The sequence below is a fragment of the Talaromyces atroroseus genome (assembly GCF_001907595.1).
Source record: "Talaromyces atroroseus strain IBT 11181 chromosome Unknown scaffold_19, whole genome shotgun sequence".
Lineage (NCBI taxonomy): Eukaryota > Fungi > Ascomycota > Eurotiomycetes > Eurotiales > Trichocomaceae > Talaromyces > Talaromyces atroroseus.
This window is the reverse complement of record NW_017971451.1, coordinates 328,530-348,498: the sequence shown is the minus strand read 5'-3', so window position 1 is coordinate 348,498 and position 19,969 is coordinate 328,530. Positions and strand designations below refer to the sequence as shown.

At 47.2% G+C, this 19,969-nt stretch overlaps 4 protein-coding genes across 4 annotated transcripts; 2 read left to right on the top strand and 2 right to left on the bottom strand.

Moving 5' to 3' along the window:
• Positions 1-425: 425 nt before the first annotated feature.
• Positions 426-2,837, bottom strand: UA08_09247 (putative Transcription factor; the record flags this gene model as incomplete). The annotated part of the gene is made up of 6 exons (XM_020264234.1): positions 426-506; positions 791-945; positions 1,018-2,224; positions 2,372-2,416; positions 2,556-2,587; positions 2,639-2,837. 6 exons carry the CDS (start codon positions 2,835-2,837, stop codon positions 426-428), a joined length of 1,719 nt encoding a protein of 572 aa, XP_020115615.1.
• A 1,624-nt stretch (positions 2,838-4,461) lies between these two features.
• Positions 4,462-5,571, top strand: UA08_09246 (enoyl-reductase-like protein; the record flags this gene model as incomplete). The annotated part of the gene is made up of 1 exon (XM_020264233.1): positions 4,462-5,571. One exon carries the CDS (start codon positions 4,462-4,464, stop codon positions 5,569-5,571), a length of 1,110 nt encoding a protein of 369 aa, XP_020115618.1.
• Positions 5,572-6,433: 862 nt separating this feature from the next.
• monB (Fatty acid synthase subunit alpha) lies at positions 6,434-11,557 on the bottom strand (the record flags this gene model as incomplete). Its single annotated transcript, XM_020264232.1, has 5 exons — positions 6,434-10,161; positions 10,195-10,716; positions 10,811-11,301; positions 11,374-11,400; positions 11,457-11,557. 5 exons carry the CDS (start codon positions 11,555-11,557, stop codon positions 6,434-6,436), a joined length of 4,869 nt encoding a protein of 1,622 aa, XP_020115617.1.
• Positions 11,558-12,492: 935 nt separating this feature from the next.
• monA (Fatty acid synthase subunit beta) lies at positions 12,493-19,262 on the top strand (the record flags this gene model as incomplete). The annotated part of the gene is made up of 6 exons (XM_020264231.1): positions 12,493-17,581; positions 17,638-18,126; positions 18,198-18,313; positions 18,402-18,813; positions 19,038-19,061; positions 19,147-19,262. The coding sequence occupies 6 exons, from the start codon at positions 12,493-12,495 to the stop codon at positions 19,260-19,262; spliced, it is 6,246 nt and encodes a 2,081-aa protein (XP_020115620.1).
• Positions 19,263-19,969: the final 707 nt, after the last annotated feature.

Genomic DNA, 19,969 nt, shown 5'->3' with positions numbered 1-19,969 from the left:
TGCAACGATGATAACAAACAGGCATAAAAGAAAAAGGCCCAGCCTCCTATCTTGAAAAGCACCGCAAAAGAAATTATGCCCGATACGAGGCCAACAACGTAGTTAACAGGCATTTTTGCTGGCCCCATACTCGTAACTCGCCGTGTCCTTTGATTCATCGTACATTTCTGTGAGAATATTATGTGCAGTGCCAAGTTCTCCCAGGGAGACAGATCCCAAACGAGGCTGATGGCTGGCCCTAGTCCGAGAACAAGGGGGATCGGCAATATTGATTTTCCCGCACGTGCGCGGAGGAACGGAGGAACAGAGCGGATGTACGGTTATTTAACCGGACTGTTATAACGGTAAGTCTGACAGTAACAGCGCGGTATTCTTGACAGAACAGTAACATACCATACGATGTAATGTAAGACAATATCATACATCTATCTCCATACTGACGGGAAGGCGGGCTGTAGCCCAACGGAGCTTTCATGCTCGCTGAATCCAGCAGTTTCATCATATTTCTAGGAAAGAGGTGGTAGCCTGTTTATACTATCTGTTCCCAAGTCATGGAATCTGGTTGACCTTGGAGATCAATACTTCGTCAAGCCCCATAAAGCTCCACTAGCTAATGCCTGAAAGGAAATAATAGAACCGTCTGCCGGCATCTAATGCAGTGCCTCAAATAGGAAACGCAAATTTTTTTGGAAAATACCTGTTGATCCTTTGCATCTGATCCGCTCTCTGCGACTACCAAGTCTCCTTTTCAGCCACTTGTCAAAATATTTAATGCAGGTATGGGACTCACCGTATTGAGCTGAGACGGGGACAACGGGTTATATTCCATCTGAGCATTTTGACCAATTTCTGTGTGGTTCGTCACTTCATTAAGCTGATGGGCGGTACTGTCATGCTGCATGTTCGATACTAGATTCTGTGCCCCGTGGTCTAGAAGATCAAAACCTGTTGAAATGAATCAGTACGTAGGTCTGTTCAGAAAAAGGAAACAGAAGAAAAAACTTCGATGGTGCATACCTCTGGAAGAATTTTCAGCAATACTGTTCCCAGGAACCATAATGCTGTTATTCATTGTAAAATCCACAATTGATCTCGTATCGACTGTCGGCGATAAGTCGACACTCATATCTTGCATTTTATTTAGTACCGTGCGGACTGCTTCTGCTGCTTTCGAGGCTTCGAACGAAGTCCCGCTGAGATGAGTCCAGACGAGACAGCAATCGTGCAAAGTTTGAATAATCTCGGCTCTCACACTCTGCCGTGATTGAGTCGGAAGGGCCGGATTGGTCATAATAATGTTATCTGAGGTATCTATTATACGCTCGCCATCTTCGCGTGAGCTCTGAGGTCTACCATGCGGCCCATCGAGTTCTGAGCACAGCACGGCGGTAGCCATCAAGCAAGGGTCTTTAAGCAATGATGAGACTCTCCATCGATCCTTATAGAGCCGACCGGAAACTTGAGTTTCTTCGTATAAAATCCGCTGGCATTGAAGGATTTGTAACGCAGCGCGAATAGTGGTTTCGTGAGAACCTGTGTCATGGCCATTGAGGTGCTGGCCCTGGAGAAGGGACGGAAGAAGAGATGAAAAATGATAGTGCAATAGACACTTAGCTCCCTGGAAACGCAGACAAAGAGAAATCCGGCGGAGGATAGTTTCCGCATTATCTACCAATGACTTTGACATTGGACGCATGCGAAGGGGCTCTGGCAATGCCGCATATGCGTCATCCAATTGTTTGTCTAGTCGCGCAACGTCGGCTTCCGCAAAGGACAAATTCGTCCGTTTACTCGACAGCGCTCCCACCCAGTCAAAAACCCGACCACACACTAAAACCAGTTTGGTCTGCAACAAGGTGTATTGAATTTCTGTCTGAACAGCGGAAGGGCGTGAAGGGGGCAACTCTTGCATGTCCTGATGCAGGTCTTCGTCTAGAAGATTGCGCGGTTCAGCTGCATCTGCTTGGTCATCTCGAGTCATTCGGGGTAAGCCCACTTGGGCTGAAGTGAAGATATCAAGCTGAACAATCAGCGCCCAAATACGCCGCCGCATTTCGCCTTGAAACGGGGAAATTTGAGGGAAGTGCGTCGCATCCCGATGATAACCCATGCGGTATGCAAGTCGCACAGTCACTCCAAACATCATCCACGGTTCAGTCTGAGCATCTTCTCTTCGAAGGAGTTCAATATTCAAGTAGAGCAAAAGTGTTTCAATGCTATGGTGCTGTCCTTTAGTATATTTCCCTAGGGACAGACACTGCGCAATCTTCTGTCTAAACGCTCGCGCAAGACTTGCCGGATCAGACACCATCGGAACTACCTCTGGTCGATATGATACAACCAGACACATGACTGCAAATAAAAGACCTACCCATATCAAGGATGTCCCTAGTGGGTTCTCCCAGAAACGCTCATACTACCTAAGTCAGCAAATGCCCTTTGGTTTTATTTATCTCATGGTGCTGTTGGATATTGTGGTCGACACATGCTTTAAGGTAAGATAAAAACAGACAAGTGGAGAAGAGATTCCGAGCGACAAGTAATGAATCACCCACCTCGATTAGGAACGTTGGACCGTGTAAAACAACTAGTTCTTAATTTAGTTTCTCCGCACTGACTATAATTTCGTTGCACATACCGGGGACGATTGGCCTGTCGAGGAAATAACCTGCAACCATCCTGTCCACAACAGACTTTGGTGGCACAGCAGCCATGATCTCTTGGCTTTTTACGCCATTGTGTCCTCCAAACAGCAAATCCCGTTCATCATGTTCGACGCCCAACGCAGGTGCATAGGAGGCACTGCAATCGGTGCGGCTGCAATCATTGGTTAACATGTTCTTAAGCTCTGTAACCTATGGCCAGTAACCTTCATTAGCCAATAATGTGCAGTCCGTGCTTTACAGATATATGTTCTTGCCTTATGCTCAAATCACCAGCATCCAGATATTAATTCAAACAAGGAAAAGATCGGTAATTACCTGATCTAGTATCACAGTCCAGTGAGTGCCCGGCACGTAGGTGGTCAAGTTGTTCTCGACTCTTATGCATCCGGAATCCGCCGCTGTGTAGGGTGTCTCTCTGTATGCTGGCCTGCCCGGCGACGGCGGGAGCATTGACCTCACAGGAGACGACCCGTCGCCGTTAGGATGAGCTGAGTTCTTGTTACCCTCTACAAGTGAGGTCAACAGTCGCTCCAGCTGGCTGATACGATCAGTCACACTACTGACGGCCGGCGGAGGAGAAGGCTGCGAGCCTTGCACATTGGATCTAACATAAACACAGGACCCCGCCAGGCCGCGGCGGACGCATGTCCCGCATGGTTCACCTCGATCGCATCGAAGCCTGTTCAAAAATGTCAGATATGAATCATTGTAGTGTATTTGGTCAACTTGCTTGCTGTGATCTTCGGGATACTATTCAATAATGGTGCCAGGGGAAAGGACAGGGACAATATCATCATACTTTCGTCGTCTGCACAAAGTGCACGACAGCTGGGGTTTCTCACGGCGCCTACTTGGTCGCGGCTGGGTTTGTTCGGGGGGCTGTGAATGGGATGGCTGCCCGTCAGCCATCACAACATTGGTCAGCAAGTCCGCGACGAGTTGCAAAGAGGTGGTCGAAAGGCATGCAACTGTAACAGTGCGAAATGCTAAGCGCTGGAAGACAGTTGTTATGTAATAACCAGGGTGTCGACCTAGAGAGTCTGGGGATGTCGTTTGGCGTGAGGAAGGACGGCCCGCGTGTTGTGTTTCGATGCAGCGTGTTACCGTACGGTCCAAGCAATTGGCTAGTCGGCGCTCTCAGATACCGTCAGAATACCGCGTAATTTACTGACCCAAAAGAGCAGTCCCGTGACTCGCAATTACGTTCTTCCGACTTCCGACTCTAACGCTCAAAGGACGCGACAGTAAGCAAGCTTTGTCGCAAGATCAAAGAAAAGAGAGATAGTGTTTTAGCAATAGGAATGCTGTTCTTTGTGCATTCCTCATACTTGGTGGCGATAGGCGGAGTAATATTGCCTGACTCCGTTGCTGCCAGAGCTGTACGGACGTGACAGAATCTCCGCTCCGATGCTCCGCGCTTGTTTGGCCGCATCGGGACGTTATTCGCCCCGCGCGCTGCTGGCTCATCCTCAAAGCTGTTTGCCTCAAAACGGGCGGATTCACGCCATCGGCCAATCGCTGCAGTGCCAGTTTGTGATTCAATGGCTTCGGCGAGCTTGAATAATTGGCTTTTAGCTGGGGGCGGCCGATCCGGCAGGGTAGAAGCAGTGGTATAAACTGCCAGTTTCTTTTCCGGATTCCAAGGCTGCTTCATGCTATTTTTTTCCTATTCCCTACTCAACGCTTCAAGATTGTTCGAAGCTTGGTCTGAACGCATTTATAATCTTCCTGATTCCTTGGGAACAGAATCCTTCGTCAGTGTACTTGTCATCCTCCATCACCATCACACATCGCAATGCCTTCCAACCGTGCTGCCTACCAACCAGGGCAAAAAGCGCCCTCCCTCGAGGTCAGGGATGCTCCCTACAAGCCCGCTGATGCCGACAAGATCATTATCAAGAATGGCGCCGTCGCCATCAACCCAATTGACTGGCTCATCCAGGCCCGAGGCGACATCATGTTCACGCACCTTGCCTACCCATTCGTTCTTGGTTCCGACGTCTCCGGTGAAGTCGTCGAGGTTGGCAAGGACGTTAAACGCTTCAATGTTGGAGACCGCGTCGTCGGTTTTACCCGTGGAAGCGACCCTAAGATCAACGACCCGGCCGAGGGTGGCTTCCAGGACTACGTTATGCTCCGACCCAACATGGTCTCCCACATCCCCGACCACATGTCGTACGAAGAAGCCGCTGTCATTCCTCTCGGTATTGCTACTGCTGCCGCCGGCCTTTTTGAGAAAACTGAATTGGGGCTCGACTTGCCCTCTGAGCCCGCCAAGCCCGCCAACGGCAAGACTGTTTTGATCTGGGGTGGTTCGACCAGCGTTGGTGTCAATGCCATCCAGCTTGCTGCTGCTGCTGGATACGAAGTCTTTACTACTGCCTCTCCCAAAAACCATGAATATCTGAAGTCTCTCGGTGCTAGCCAGGTTTTTGACTACAAGAGCCCTTCCGTTGTTGCCCAGATGGTCAAGGCCTTGAAAGGCAAGACTACAGCCGGTGCTTTGTCTATCGGCCAGGGTGCCGCTGAGAAGTTGATGGAAATTCTGGACAAGTCTCAGGGTAACAAATTTGTCGCCATGGCCACCTTTCCCGTGCCCCAGAAGGAACCTCAGAGTCTCATCTTCTTGCGCACCGTTATCTTTTTCGTCTCCTGGATGATCTCTTATAAGGTCAAGGGCATGTTCAAGGGCATCAAGTCCAACCTCCTCAACGCCGGTATGATCACCAACAGCGAAGTCGGCCGTGGTATCTTCATTGATTACCTCCCCAAGGCTCTTGCCGCTGGCACTTTTACTCCTGCTCCGAAGGCCGAGGTCGTTGCTAAGGGTCTGGAGCACATCCAGGAGGCTCTTGACATCCAAAAAAAGGGTGTCTCTGCCTCTAAAATCGTTGTCAAGCTGTAAAGATCTATGTTTTTTTTTTTTTGATTTTATGTTGCTTATAGCCTCTTTGATTCGTTATCCTACTTTTTCCTGTCATAATTTACGTTTGTTTTATTTTGTTTTGCCCGAACCCATGGGTTCTGGACTAGATATCCCATGGACATTATGCTTATATCTCGATATCCACTGAGCTCTGTTGTTTATTTCCTATTATTGCTTGACATTATGTAGAGTCTGTCCACAGTATTGAAAAAATGCTTATAATTCGCCTTTTCCATACTTCGTTTTTACTTGGTCAACTTTCTATTGCAGTGAGAGTCGCTTAGCTTGTAAGGGGTGCATCGACCAATGCATCAGTGTCTGCCGCCTCCGCAGCCGGAAAATGATTGGCTCACATGCCGTGAGTGTTGATTGGTCAATCTATATTTTTCAATCCAGAATGAACAGAACAGACTAGTTCAAATTTTTCGTCAGTCTTCCGAATGAATCTATCAGAAATCGCTGTGGGAATGTCATTATTAACTGGGAGACAAACACGCTGAATGATTTGAGGACATAGTTATGTCTACGGGTGTGTGCCCTTTGACAGATACATGTCTTCTTTGACATAAATGCGAGTTTGTTACTGAGGTAGTTACCACAGAACGCAGGGCCCGGGGAACAAAAATACGCCTTAACACTTCGTGGAGTTAATCTACCCATCTACTGAACTTGGTGGACTAATATAGTTGAAAACATTCCTATAAACCCGAAGATGTACCTAAAAGTTAATGGAACTGCGGCAGAGAAGAAAACAATAACCAATATACTAGCCAGACATTGTTAGCAAATAAAATAATATCTAAATAATCAGAATAAAGCAATACATCAGATTCGGTTCATATTAAAAGGTAGTGGATGTCGGATCAAGGAAGACTTTGCGCATCTTGTCATCTGATTTTCCCCATGGCGATTGATCTTTAAGCCTGACCAGAGAGTTACCCAGAACACCAGAAATAAATGCAGTATTAGCAGTACGTTGTCGCTTGATTGCCCTCCTGCGATACTCTTCGTATGTCTCAGCGGCTACCGAGCCAAACAGATACTTGGGCGCAACAGCAAGAACCAATCCTCCCTTTTGCCCAAATCCGAATGAAGTAAGCATCGTGGCTTTGACGTCTAGAATATGAATTGCCTCCTTGGGGTAGACAATGTATTTGTTCTGCTTGAGTTTGATTTCAATATTATCCGCGTTTCGGTTACCAGGCACAACCCTGTTCTGCAGCATCTGGATGCAACCATTCATTTGCCATGCACCTGCTGCACCCTTGGGATGTCCCGTGAGAGACTTTTGACACACTGCTAGAAGAGGATTGCCTAGACGACGTCCGAGATGCTTCATTTGGTCGTTGATAACCTGTGCCTCATTTGTGTCATTCGCCTTGGTTGACGTTCCATGCATGGATGCTACCTGGATATCATCCACAGTCAATCCCCATGTTGCCAAAGCTGCTCGGATAGGTGAAATAAGCGGGTCTTGAGATCGGATATCATTTCCCCACATGTACTGTGCTTGCTTGATCTTGCTGCGGGCAGCAGCTTGAATCTCGTCTAGACTAATATCGCAGTGCTCAGCAGTTTGGCTCTTCTCGTGCCACCACTTGTCAATATTAGCAATGTCGTCATAAAAGAGTTTTCGTCGGTGGCTCAGATCCAACAACTTTGATTCATGACGGTTTGGAAATTCTCGGGCAGCAGTCAGGATACCCTGGCCAGGGGCTGGAATAGAACGGCCGTTCTGGTCTGCCGCAATTTGGGAGTACGCGACTACGGCGTAAATCGGCAGACCCATTCTTATTGCGAGTTCAGCATTCATGACAATTTGCACTCCACAACCAGCGGATTCTACAAAGCCAGCACGCGATGTAGTGCTGGGTCGTGACATCTCTGCTGGCCGTCGACCCCTGGCAAGCTCTTCTTCGCTGCTAACTGTGGCTTTCATCATAGCAAATTCATACGATGCTTCCTCTTGAAAGTCGTCGTACCCTCCGACAATAGCAACTTTGGATTTTCCAGCCTTGATTGCCTCACAACCCATCTCCAGGGATTCAATAGAAGTTGCACAAGCTCCAACGGGTGTTTTTATCGGCCCAGATGATGAGAAGAGAAGCATGTTGACCCAGGCAGAAGTAGTGTTTAGGAAAGATTCAGATAAAATGTCGCTTTGCACAGGGCGATCAAGGAAGCGATCCCTGTATAGCCCACGACTGGCTAACATTGCACCCGCACCGGTGCCAATGCAGTTAGCTAATTCGGAAACATGAATGTGGTTGTAGAACTCGTATGGGTCAGTGATACCAGCTGAAAGAAGAGCCTCTGACACACAGCAAAGAGTATATAAGGTGACGGGGTCAACCTGTTGCACAATATCCTCTGGGATACCGTATCGAAGAGGATCCCATCCGGTGGGTAGGAGACCAGCCGCAGCCCTGTCAAAACGTACTGACTTGGGTAACATAAAATGAGCTCCTTTTCGAACAGTCACTTGCCATTCCTCTGACTCCTGCACAGGTTGCACAGAGACCTTTTCGCCTAAACGAAGCTTGAAGGCGTCCGCGCTGGATTTAGAAGTTTCAAACGGAGGAAGATCGTCCTCTACCACAATCTCTTGCATAAACTCCTTTTTGGATGGGTCGTAGCCACCTAATAACTCAGGCTCAATGAAACGAATGCCGGAGTGCTTCATGATATGATCTCCATATAACTCCTTGAATTTGTCCTCACGGACAGGTTCTTTCGTCTTCGCATCGACCCAGCCAACGTAAACCTGGTCATTGATCTGCCCTTTATGATGCTTGACCAAGCCTAGAATCCAAGCCATTTCCACGTAACCCTCAAGAGTGAAATCTCCTCGAAGCTCCGCATCCCATCGTGTTCGTGCATTGCCCCATGGACCGAGCTCGGAATATCCGACTACGACAGCCGTCCGTGAGAGGTCAATCATGCCTTCCAACTCCGCTACATCAGCAGTCAAGTCAGAATGATCAGGCAATGTTGGGAATTGAAGATTCAAGTTTGCACGTCGAATGCGGGAAATAGTTCTTTTGTCTGTTTCGATATGAGACGCGCTACCACGAAGAACAGTTTGCTCCCTTGACTTTTCCGCAAGTAGCTCTCTCCGAATATTGCTCTCAGTAGTAAACTTAGATCTCGAGTCTGACATGATGTCTTTGATGTTGGTGATTTCCTTGGCACCACCGGTCAGATCGGCATAGACAGGATGATCTTCTGCCATCTCCGTAACTTCAGGAGTCATCAACGCGAGGATGTTGAAAGCCATCTCCGCCCTAGAGAACGTGCAGACGTTGAGTCCAGGAATCTGTTCAATTGCGTAGCCCACCAAACTTAGAGCTTGTGATAAACTGGTCTCGCGAACCCAACCGATAACAGCCCCGGTAATTGTGAGATACTCTTGCCAGTTGCCAGAATAGAATCGGTTAAACAGAGTCTCCAAGCCCAACTTAGACTCTGGGTATAGACCGTCACCGCCGAAGCCACCTTGATTAAATGACAAGGGAATAACAACATTAGTCGGTCTGGAATCAATACGACGGTCTCTTTTAGTTTTATATACGAGTCCGATGATACGCAGGATGTTGGTAAGCATTGCGCGATGAGCGAGTTCGGTCATGCTGTCCAATTTGCTGATATCATCTTTCTCGGGAATAGCGCCAAAAGGAACGATATAGTCAATATCACCCCCAACGGGAGAATTGGCTCCATAGATGTATTCAACTAGTTCTTCACAGTCCTTCCTGCTGGCTTGATTAAACGGAATAACGCTCAAAGATGAACCTTGTGCGCCATGTGCACGATACATATTGGCGAAGAAGTCAGCTCCGTTGGACATATCGCGACTTGTAGTAACTATTACTTTGGCGCCACCGTTCAACAGCCCCTCGACCACGCCAGCTCCGATTGACTTGGGTCCAGCGCCGGTCACTAGAAATGTTTTGCCAGAAAATGTGAGCCCAGAGCTGGCCCCAGCTTCTAACATCTCTATGAAAATCTTTGTCAACGACGTGTCATATCTGAATTCGCCATTGCCAGCCTGTCGCTTTCGGAGATGCACGTAAGGTACGTCTTCACCGTGGACCGTCCTGCGACCTTTCTTTAAAAAGGCAACATATTCAGAAACGTCCCGTGGGAGCTCCTTGTATTCAATGTTGCCCGTAGTGGAAGACACATATGTTAGGGGTGTCATAGTTCGGCCGGAGTAGCGGTAAACTGGTTGAGTAGTCACAAATGACGAGTTCAATTGAATAATTCCCTGAATTTTGATCGGAATTTCACGTTTTGAACTAGCTATATTCCGGAGGAAGTCTTGTGCAATCTCAACACAACTGTCGTCCCATTTCCGGGCTAGCATTTGGAGACCCTGATCCTCGGAATCTATATGACCAAGAGCGAGCTTATTGAAGAGTCGAACGGTTTCTTCTCGAATCCAGTTCCAAGACGAATCGTACTGTCTGGCCTTTCTTGGATCAAACAGAGAGCCAATACCGTCGAAGAAATTGTCGTCAAACTCAGCGCTCCAGCGGCTTAGCTTTTCTTCTATAGCTTTGCCTGAAGCTATCAGAGTTTGTAATTGTTGGTCGTCCTTACCTTCCATTTGAAGGTGCTTGGCGAGAAGTTTGAATTCTTTCATTTGGAAGTCCCGCTGCTCTTTTCGAAGATTGTCTAGAGCTGCAGAGTCGACCATGACAGTGGACTGGCTGTCACTTGCACCTCCATCACCGGTTGCTCTAGGAGACAGTGATGTTCCAGAAAACAACGCAAATCGAGTCACAACATCGTCCAAGAACTGTTTAGCGTTTTCCACATGTTCCAGACGGGCAGGTGGCTCCATGGTAACTGCAAGACAGATTGGAACAATTGACTGTCCCTTGTTCAAGCCCCAATGTGATTCAATGTGATTCTGCATCATTGATTGATTGAAACCGCCTGGCATTTTCCTCGATATGAGTTTGGATATCAAAGTGGACATTTGTTTACCGGGCTTTCCGCTGAAGCCCTGTTGCAGGGTTTCACCCAATGTTTCCAACGGCATATATTCACCACCATTTGGAACAGAAACAAATTCAACGACGAGATCGCCCATCAATTCATTTTGAAGGGTTGATTTACCTTGAATTTCATCAGCAAAATTGAATAGAAACAAGCGCCAAACAAACAGCATTCTTGTAAGAAGAATATTGGTTTTGATTGCATGGATACATACCGCCAGAAAGTTCTTGAATAGACTTTTGTATTGGCAAAGCCTCAAAGGGCTTTTTAACCTTCTGAGCTGTAAGTGCTATAACAATATGAGTCGCCGAGATATTAGGGATATTATCTGTTGTGCCCTTGGGAAAAGTCGAAATTTTAGCATCAGCAGAGCTGGCAGGAGTTGGAGCTATAGATGGAGAAACTTTTGCAGGAGCTACGGCAGAATTTGATATAGTCGTGTTGGTAGCTTCGCTTGTAACATTTTGGGGTTCTAAGGACGTCGACGTTTGTAGCTGTATCTCTGCCTCGGGGCTATATTCGTAGTACAGATCTGCCTTCTGGTCGCTGTATGAAAGTATATCCATAGACTTTGATAGTTGCTCCGCCGCTGGTTGTCGGTCTGCCATACGTTTGGCCATGGTAGCCAGCGTTGTTTTGGCGCCGATCTCGACATATTTGTTCACAGATTCAGGGGCGTTGAACAAATACTTTTGGGTTTCAATCCTACAACCATAAGGTTAGACTTTATAAGAATCTTAGAGCTCCTAAGTGAGATAGTTAAAAGATTATACTCACCATCGTACTGGAAGTGAGAGCTGGTACCTATTTCTTATTAGCATTGACTGCAGTGCACACAGATAGAGAAAAGATAAACTCACGATAGGAGCTCAATAAGGAGTTTGTGAGCAATTGCTCTGTCATCTTTCTCGGTACTAGACTTCTTAAAACCAGCATCGCCAACGAAAGTGCTTTGAGTCATCTTGGGGATCTTCGAGCGCGAGTCCAATCAAGCTCAACGCATTTCAAAAATGCAAATACGCAAAGTAAAAGAGTTAATATGTCGAAAGATTAAACCAACTTATTCTTCAGCACTGGGAAAACGCGAGGGTTGTAAACTTGATACTATAGGTAGAAGGTAGAGACCATATCAACAAATATTTGGTAGATCTGCCTGCCGCATATCATCAGATATCTACATGGGGCTAAGCAGTAGCCACGCTCAATGCATCTCACGCTATCGTACCTCGTATCGGTGATACCCTAAAAGTGTAAGTTCTAATTTGTTCTAGAAGGATTCTAAACTCCCAATTAGCACTGGCAACCGAGTGTTTGGGGTCGGATGCGCAAAAACTCCGGCACAAACTCCGAACCCGGCCCCCGGAGCTGAGCGCAGGTATCTCTAGGACAGTACGTACGAGTAGGCGATGATAAGTGGCTTGACAGCAAAGGACTCCGGTCCGTCGGAGATATTCGTTTGTAGTTGAGTTTGCTGCCAGGGCCATGCGAGAGCTAGCTGCAGTGGAACAATCTTCAAATAACCACGTGCGGAGCTGTAAGGGCTTTTACGTTTCAACCTTAGCTGGCTGAATAATGTCTGGAATAAGTAGCGATATACGGAGTTGCCAGTGTTTGTAGCCTCACACAGAATGATCGAAGAAACGTGGTTGGCTGAAAGAGCTGGCATTCAAGTGTTTCGTGCAAAAAGCCCCAAAGCTCACGTGGGAACGAAGATCTTAAGAACCCGCAGATAGAAGATTGCATGTAAGGGCACTTCTTGTCCTCATCAGAAAGCAGTTATCACTTATTTAAATTATATGACTTACAAATAATCTTCTTTCGTTTTGTCCATGCTCAACCGATCCTTCCGCTTGAACTTCCTTTCTTGTTAATGAGCTTGATTGTTCAGAACGCGCCATGGACACGCCATCGTCTGAGATATGCCCTAGCATTCTCGATGGGGAGTTCTCTCTGGTGCTTGACAATGTCCAAAGCAAGATTCCCGTCAATCAAGAGGACCTGGAGCATCTAAAAGACCAAAGAGATTTGTTCCTTACGGAACAGGCTTCTTCCGCTCGACAGCCTGTCGGTTCAGAAGTCGAGTTAGCTTTGATATTTCTTCAATATCTCGTATACAACAGTCATTCCTCGTCCTCCATTCGTTCATTTCTCCAAGGCTTCGAGAACAAGTTCCTTATTCAATCCGAACCACATCGTTTAATGAATTCGTCAAGGATTTCACCACAATCTCGGAATTCCCTGCTCAACATTTATTACAATGCCGTTTCTCTCGTTCGAGCGGAATCCATCAATATTCTACCAAGCGCCTTGTTGGAAGCTGCCAACATTGGACAGGCTCATCTGTATGCAATCTTTGGTGGACAGGGAACAGCAAATGCGACAAGTTTTAAGGAACTTAGTGATCTTTACACTACATACACACCCCTCCTTAGAGACCTCATTGATACCATAGCCCCGGTGTTGAGCCGTTTGTCACGTCTACCTGAAACACGCGAGCATTACTGTGGCCGTTACTTAGACTTACAGACATGGCTCCGAGATCCCGCCGCAATTCCAAATACCGAGTTCATCTCAGCGGTGACAGTTAGTTGCCCAATTATTGGGGTTCTAGGTCTAGCTCACTATTGCGTTGCGTGCAAAGTTGTTGGCAAAACACCTGGTGAGCTTCGGGGCTTGTTGCAAGGTACTACTGGCCATTCACAGGGTATTGTCGTTGCCACAGCCATAGCCATTGCAGACACATGGGAGTCATTCTACAGTACTGCACTGATGGCTGCCGAGGCCCTCTTCTGGATCGGGTTTGAATGCCATCAGGCATCTCCGCGGTCATCTGTGTCGCCTCTCATGATCAAAGAGAGCATCAGCAACGGCCAAGGTCAACCTTCATGCATGTTGAGTGTTGTCGGACTAGAAAAACATCGTCTGGACAAGATTCTCTCCACGTTCAATAAGACGCTGCCACCAACTACTCAAGTAGATGTGGCTCTAACCAACACCCGTGATAACTTCGTCATCGGTGGTCCTGCGCATTCTCTCGTGTTCCTCGCCAGATATCTACAATCGATTAAAGTCGACCATGAGATGGGGCAAAACCGCATCCCGTACAGTAAGCGGAAACCAACAATCCAATGCCAGTTTCTTCCAATAAGCGTTCCATTTCACACCAAATACCTCTGCACAGCAGCCACGAACGTTAAGGAACGTTTGAAATCTTTGAACATTACTCCTAGGATGCTCAAGATTCCTGTGTATGACAACAGGAATAGTAACGACCTGCGTTACCACGCCCCTGAAACAAATGTGCTCGATGAGCTGGTTGATGCCATTTGCTCACAGGCTTGCAATTGGCCAGCTGCCCTGGAGCCCTCAACTGCTTCACACATTATCACCTTTGGAAGTGGGGGTGTGCCAGACTTGGTGATGAAACTTGTCGATGGGAAAGGGGTCAGAGTTATTAGCGGAAGCGAGTTTGAGACGAGAGACCCAGAAATCGGCACGAAACTGGACTTGTTCTCGCCGTTGCTCTTGGCCACATCCACCAAAGTCGAAAGCTGGGCAGAGAAATACCAGCCTCGTCTCACACAGTCTGCATCGGGAGAAGTGCGATTGGAGACGAAACTTAGTAAATTAATAGGAACTCCACCAGTCTTCGTTGCTGGCATGACGCCTACAACCGTCCATTGGGACTTTGTATCTGCGATCATGAACGCTGGATATCACACCGAGCTCGCCAGCGGTGGCTATTACAACGCCGAGGAAATGTCAGCTGCCATTGAAAAGGTCAAAAGCAGCGTGCCTGTGGGAAGAGGTATTACATGCAATTTGATATATTCTAGCCCCCAGGCGATGACCTGGCAAATTGCCATGCTTCGTCGGTTAGCCCAACAAGGTGTTGCCGTGGACGGTCTAACTATTGGCGCCGGTGTGCCCTCACAAGAGATCATGAACGATTATATTACCAGTCTCGGTCTAAAACATATCTCTCTCAAGCCTGGGTCAGTCCCTGCTATCCGAGAAGTAATCGAAATTGCTAAAGCGCAACCACATTTTCCCATTATCCTACAGTGGACTGGTGGCCGTGGTGGGGGGCATCACTCCTATGAAGACTTCCATGCCCCAATTCTTCGCACGTACTCTAGCATTCGCAGATGCTCGAATATTACCTTGGTAGCTGGAAGCGGTTTCGGCAGTTATGAAGACTCATATCCATATATCTCTGGTAGCTGGTCTACTCGTCTGGGATACCCTGCTATGCCATTTGATGGTGTGCTTCTCGGAAGTCGTATGATGATTGCCCGCGAGGCCCATACGTCCCCCGCAGTGAAGAAGTTGATTATAGAAGCCCCCGGAGTCAATGAAGCAGACTGGGAGAAAACATATGATGGTTCTGCGGGTGGTGTCGTCACTGTTATTTCTGAAATGGGTCAACCAATTCATAAATTAGCCACACGAGGCGTTCTCTTCTGGCACGAGCTTGATAAGACAATCTTCAGTCTTCCTCGCAAGAGTCGTGTCGAGGCTCTTCTGAAGAAAAAGCAATACATCATCAAGAGATTGAATGCAGACTTTGCTAAGCCTTGGTTTGGTCAGAACTCTGATGGCGAAGCCGTCGATCTCGAAGAGATGACATATATTGAAGTCCTGCGGCGTTTGGTGTCACTCATGCATGTTAGCCACCAGGACCGCTGGATTTCCCCTTCATACACCCAGTTGGTAATAGACTTCGTTACTCGTACGTTGGAGAGACTACCAAGCATGGAAGAAATTGATATTTCTGTCCATGCCTTGCAAGACCCTCACCATTTCATCGAAGATTTCACTCGATGCTGCCCGCAAGCAACTACGAAGTTGACCAACCCTGAAGACATCACCTACTTCATTCTCAGATGCAAATCGCGCGGACAGAAGCCGGTAAACTTTATTCCATGCATTGATGACGACTTCGAAACTTTCTTTAAGAAAGACTCTCTTTGGCAATCAGAAGATATTGAAGCCGTTATCGGTCAGGATGCCGGCCGGTGTTGCATTCTTCACGGACCCGTCGCAGCCCAGTACTGCAAGACTGATGATGAGTCTGCAAAGGATATACTAGACAAAATACACAATGGGCTCATTGAAAAAGTCCGACATGACTTCTACCCGGGGGGATTGACAACTCAGTCGGAGAATGCCAGCCTCTCCTCCGAGGGTTGGTACGTGGCTACTCCAGAGTCAGACTTCCGGGGCGAAACCTTGACCCCAGTGGACAGTATTGCTGGGGACACAGAAGGTCTGATGCTCTCTACTGTTTTCATTCTGGCGAAAATGGGCAATCCATGGATCCGGTCTTTGTTTATGGATGAGTACATTCTCCACGGTACAGATCGCAAAGTCAACCCATTCCGGCGACTTATCCAGCGTGGTTCTAGGGGTACTGTTGACGTCGACTCTGAATCCTCAATAATTACCTTTAGTATCGAGAATGAGGACAGCTCAGGAAGCAAGTCTGTCATTAAAATTACATGCAACAACGACAAAGATATCTCGGTTGAGTTAAGCTTGCCTAGCGCTCACAGCAACGAGCCTGTTGTTTTGCCACTGAAATTCCAGTACGACTCCACACTAATTCCGTACGGGATTAAAGAGGTTACTGCTGGGCATGACATTATCATGAAATCATTCTATAGCAAGATATGGTTTGGAGAGGATGTGAGTGAATCGACGACCGATATCCGCTCCACATTCTGGGGCCCGGAATTGACGCTCACACCAAGACTACTTGAAGACATTGTTGACACTACTGGGAGGACATACCCCAACGGAAAAAATATTCTCGGTAGTTCTGATGTCTTCCCTATAAGTGTCGGCATTATTGGTGCATGGGACGCTGTTGCAAAACCTATCGTTCTCAAAACCATTCCGGGAAATCTACTCCGACTCGTCCATCAATCTAACACTTTTGAATATTTTACTGGCGCTCCAGCTCTCCGGGTTGGCGACGTTATCAAATCAAAGGGAAACGTTCGGGCTGTATATATTGAGGATGCTGGTAAACATGTTACCGTTGAAGGGCACATTATCTGCTCTGATCGCCCAGTTATGAAGGTCACATCCACCTTCCTTTTCAAGGGCGTGTTTAACGACTTCCAGTCAACATTCAGTGATACTGAAGAGCCGGATATGATCCTAGAAGTAGCTTCGGAGCAAGATGAGGCAGTTATCAGGGATCGTGAATGGGTCCATCTTGATGACCCGTCGATTCCTCTAGTGGGAAAAACGCTGCTATTCAAGCTGCGGTCAGAAGTTACCTGGAAGAGCAAAACGATATTCGAAACTCTACATGTATCAGGAACAATATCCCGGAGAAATAACCGAGGGGAGACCCAGAAGATTGGTTGCGTGGAATTCCAGCATGGCGAATGCATAGGGAACCCTATTGTTGAGTTCCTACAGCGCAAGGGAAGGAAATATGTATCGAAGATGGATTTGGCAAGCCCAGGCTGGGCTGGAGTGTCCTCAGTAGAGGTCCAGATGCCTAGTAACAACGAAATGTACACACGTGTATCCCGGGACTACAATCCTATTCACATGTCATCTGTTTACTCACACTGGGCCGAGCTTCCCGGCACTATCAGCCAAGGAATGTTTACTTCAGCCATTGCAGTAAGTGCCGTGGAACATTTATCTTTGGATGGTGAGCGACAGCGGTTACGAAGATTCTCCGCTACATTTACCGACATGGTGCTTCCCGGGGACCGTCTTCTTGTCCGTCTAAAGCACGTCGGGGCTATTGATGGCCGTCTGGTATTCAAAGTTTCTGCTTTCAAAGCAGGGAGCGAAGATCTTGTATTGGAAGCAGAGGCTGAGGTGGAACAACCCCAGTCTGTGTTTTTCTTTACAGGACAGGGGAGCCAGCTTCCTGGCATGGGCATGGAACTTTACAAGACCAGCGAAGTAGCCCAGAAGATATGGGATGAAATAGATGCGCATATATTCGAACGATTCGGTACGATTTTCAACCATCTTACCTTGAATAACTTTACTAACTATTGCTGTCCATAGGCTGGTCCGTCATTGACATTGTCACAAATAATCCTAAAACCATGACGATCCATTTTGGAGGCAGACGAGGTCACCAGCTGCGTGAGAACTATCTTTCAATGGAGACCGAAATTACCACGCCAGATGGGCGCACAATTCGAAAGACTTTGCTTCCTGGCCTCACGCGAGATTCACAGTCCTACACCTTCTCCTGTCCCGCTGGTCTGCTATTTTTCTCGAGCTTCGCGCAGCCAGCCATTGTGTTGGTGGAAAAAATCATGTTTGAAGACATGAAGAGTCGGGGGTTAGTTCCCTCGCATTCATTCTTTGCAGGACACTCGCTCGGCGAATATGGTGCCTTGCTCGCGTTTTCGGGGTTTATGACAACCAAAGAGTTAATGGAGCTTGCATTCTATCGTGGTTTATCGCTGCAGTTCGCCATGGAAAGAGATGCAAATGGAGAGACAAACTACGGCATGATAGCAGCCAATCCACAGCGCGTAGGAAAATGTATGACATGCAATCTTTTCTTATCAGTTATGTTATCAAGCGCTAATCATGTGTGGCTTGTGTGACTTTAGTTTTCAACGATGAATCCTTGCGTCAAATAGTTCACATGATTGCAACACAAAGCAACGAACTGATCGAAACAGTCAACTTGAACGTGGAGAATGAGCAATATGTTTGTGCAGGAACTGTAAGCTTGGCTTCCTATTCTTGCCAATAACATCATTAGGGTCGGAAAAAAAAGCTAACTGCTTTGTTTCACTCCCTCGCTTCTACAGTTACACAACCTGCATGTTTTAGAAAATGTGCTCAGCTATCTAGCGTCAGAGCCCCATGGGGCAGAAATGTTGGGAGAAATTATGACAACAAAAGATGACCTTGCTACAACCACAATTGGTCAAAGAATATCTGGGAGTCTTCTAGAAGCACGCAAGCTGCCTAGCCCCATCCGACTAAAGCGCGGCAAGGGGACAATTCCAATTCCGGGAATTGACGTGCCTTTTCATTCGTCTTTTCTCCGTCAATCTGTGGCTTCGTATCGCAAGATCTTACAGCGGAGAATCCCAGAAGAAAACGTGCGCCTGGATCGTCTCCTCGGAAGGTGGATCCCTAATGTCATGGCAAGGCCATTCTCGATTGATGAGGAATACTTGCAGGAAGCTCTGGAGTTGACTCAGAGTCCAATTCTAGGTGAGATGCTGCAGGTGCAGTGGTCATCTAGTAAAATTTTGGGGCAAGTTGGCCCCTAAAGATGGGGTCTTTTTCTGTGATTTGCTTTTGCACTTATTGTTTCAGTGGTGCTGTCGGTTATTTTTCAAAGTAACATTTAGCTTTTGTGGAACAAACCCAACAGAATTGCGGAGTTTTATTAGCTCTCTAAGAAATTAGATTAATTAGGAACTTGGCACATATAGATACGCCGGATGTACGGAGGAATGGTATATTCTTACAACGGCTGACGTTGGATTTCTGGATATTCACCTAGAAGATTCTAGCCCCAGCTAGAAACTATAGTAAAAACAGGGGAGCGGGTTCTAGCGGCAATGTCGGTATCTGGTCATCAGTATCAAGACTATTCTCTGACAGCTATTACCTGTTGCTCACGTCTAGGCATTGGGGCCGCCAAGGGTATGCGATGAAATATTGTGGCGCTTCGGATGCTCGTACGTTCGACAATAAATCGACGCTGTCCGACGCCAGAACGCTGTGCCAAGATGAAGTAGTCTGAGAAGCTCGTATATGTAGCAGGATCTGATTGGTCAACCGAGAGATATTCATAGATCTGATCTCGACGCCGATCCTCCGCGCATTGCTCCGCGATCGCCGCGCCTCCTCGGAGGAAATGTAATGCCGATAGGACGACAGACAGTTTTATACGACGCGCTGTGACTCACATCAAAGGGAAATTTTGCCTCGGCCACAATTCTATATTATACGGGGAACCAAATTAAGGATTTGAGTTTGCACCTACTCATCGATTGCGCGCGGGCAAATCCAAAACATTAACAGCGATCCAATTTAAAGTTGAGGAGTTTGGACCCGACTGCGGCCGCTAAGGCACGCTGTGGGTCCACCACACCTCCATTTAGCTATTTAGGGTTGCTGTACGTATTTTATGGTGTATATTATTACTGTATTGTTACAATACGCTGTACATTGCGAACGTATGGAATACGCGTAAGGTTACATACTTATTCCACACGTATCTTATAGCTTGGCGGCATGAATAGATCATGATTTAGACGGATTACCATCTTAGGAAGTACTCCGTATCCTAATAATTACGATGTGCGCCTCAATCTGACTATACATGTTGAGGTATATCGTGTCCCTACCTAATATAGAA